General features: G+C 46.4%; 1 protein-coding gene across 1 annotated transcript; it reads left to right on the top strand.

Moving 5' to 3' along the window:
* Positions 1 to 258: 258 nt before the first annotated feature.
* On the top strand, positions 259 to 990 carry LOC104800237. The gene has a single exon (XM_010523006.1). The coding sequence runs from the start codon at positions 259 to 261 to the stop codon at positions 988 to 990; it is 732 nt and encodes a 243-aa protein (XP_010521308.1).
* Positions 991 to 1,220: the final 230 nt, after the last annotated feature.

Raw genomic sequence — 1,220 nt, 5'->3', positions numbered from 1 at the left:
AACTCTCGCGTAATGATAATAATGGAAAACGGAGAGTATGAGTCCATGGATGAGGAAGAAGTTGGTGAACCCAACGAGGAGATAGAATATCCTGATAGCGGTGAACTCTTAGTGACGAGACGTGTTCTGAGCGCCCTAGTTACTCCGGACGAAATTGCCCAACGAGAGACCATTTTTCACACTCGTTGTACCGTCCAAGGGAAAGTATGCGGACTGATTATAGATAGCGGATCATGCACGAATGTCGCAAGTGCATAAATGGTCAAGAAGCTCGGCCTAGATTCCGAGAAACATCCGCACCCCTATAAACTTCAATGGTTAAACAACAGTGGGGAAATTAAGGTCACCGAGCGAGTCAAGGTACCATTTAGTATCGGACGGTACCAAGACGAGGTCACATGCGATGTTGTCCCAATGCAGGCGGGACACATGCTACTCGGTAGACCATGGCAGTTTGATCGAGAGGTCAGCCATGATGGACGAGCGAACCAGTACTCTTTCGTTTATAACAAGAGGAAGATTGTACTCGCACCCCTTAGTCCATCTCAAGTGCATGAGATGCAACTAAAGCTAGCTAAGGACACCGAAGCGAAGAAGAAGAACTTCTACCTTAAAGCTAGTCAAGTCGATCGGGCTGTTCGTCAAGAACAAGCGGTACTTCTCATGGTTTTTAAGGACGTCATGAACCTAAGGACGGAAGTACCTACCGATAACCCCGCCATAAGTCGACTACTTGAACGATTCCGAGATGTGTTTCCGGACGAGATTCCGGCAGGATTACCACCCATCCGGGGGATCGAGCACCAAATCGATTTAGTACCCGGTGTTCCTTTACCTAACCGACCCGCTTACCGAATGAACCCAGAAGAGACCAAAGAACTCGAAAAGCAAGTTCAAGAGCTTATGAGTAAGGGTTATATTCAAGAGAGTCTTAGTCCATGTGCAGTTCTAGTACTATTAGTACCCAAGAAGGATGGAACTTGGCTGTAATACCCCGAAACCCGATTTGAATATTTAATTATTAAAAATGAATAATTAAATAGAGATATCACGAAATCACCAAAAGTGATGGTAAAATATCGTGGAGAGGCACGATGATCGTCACGTGCGGAAGGGACCGAGAAAGAATGAAGAAAAGGAAAAAAGAAAAAAAAAACAGGACTGGTCCGCCGGACCAGGAATGGTCCGCGGCGGACCAACCACTCCGTCGGAGCCAGAAC

This window comes from Tarenaya hassleriana, unplaced genomic scaffold (genome assembly GCF_000463585.1).
Source record: "Tarenaya hassleriana unplaced genomic scaffold, ASM46358v1 Cleome658, whole genome shotgun sequence".
Classification (NCBI taxonomy): domain Eukaryota; kingdom Viridiplantae; phylum Streptophyta; class Magnoliopsida; order Brassicales; family Cleomaceae; genus Tarenaya; species Tarenaya hassleriana.
The sequence above is the reverse complement of the archived record's forward strand: the minus strand, read 5'-3'. Positions and strand labels throughout refer to the sequence as shown.

Coding starts and splice junctions, on each gene's coding strand:
- LOC104800237 (XM_010523006.1), top strand. CDS start 259: ATGGTCAAGAAGCTCGGCCTAGATTCCGAGAAACATCCGCACCCCTAT.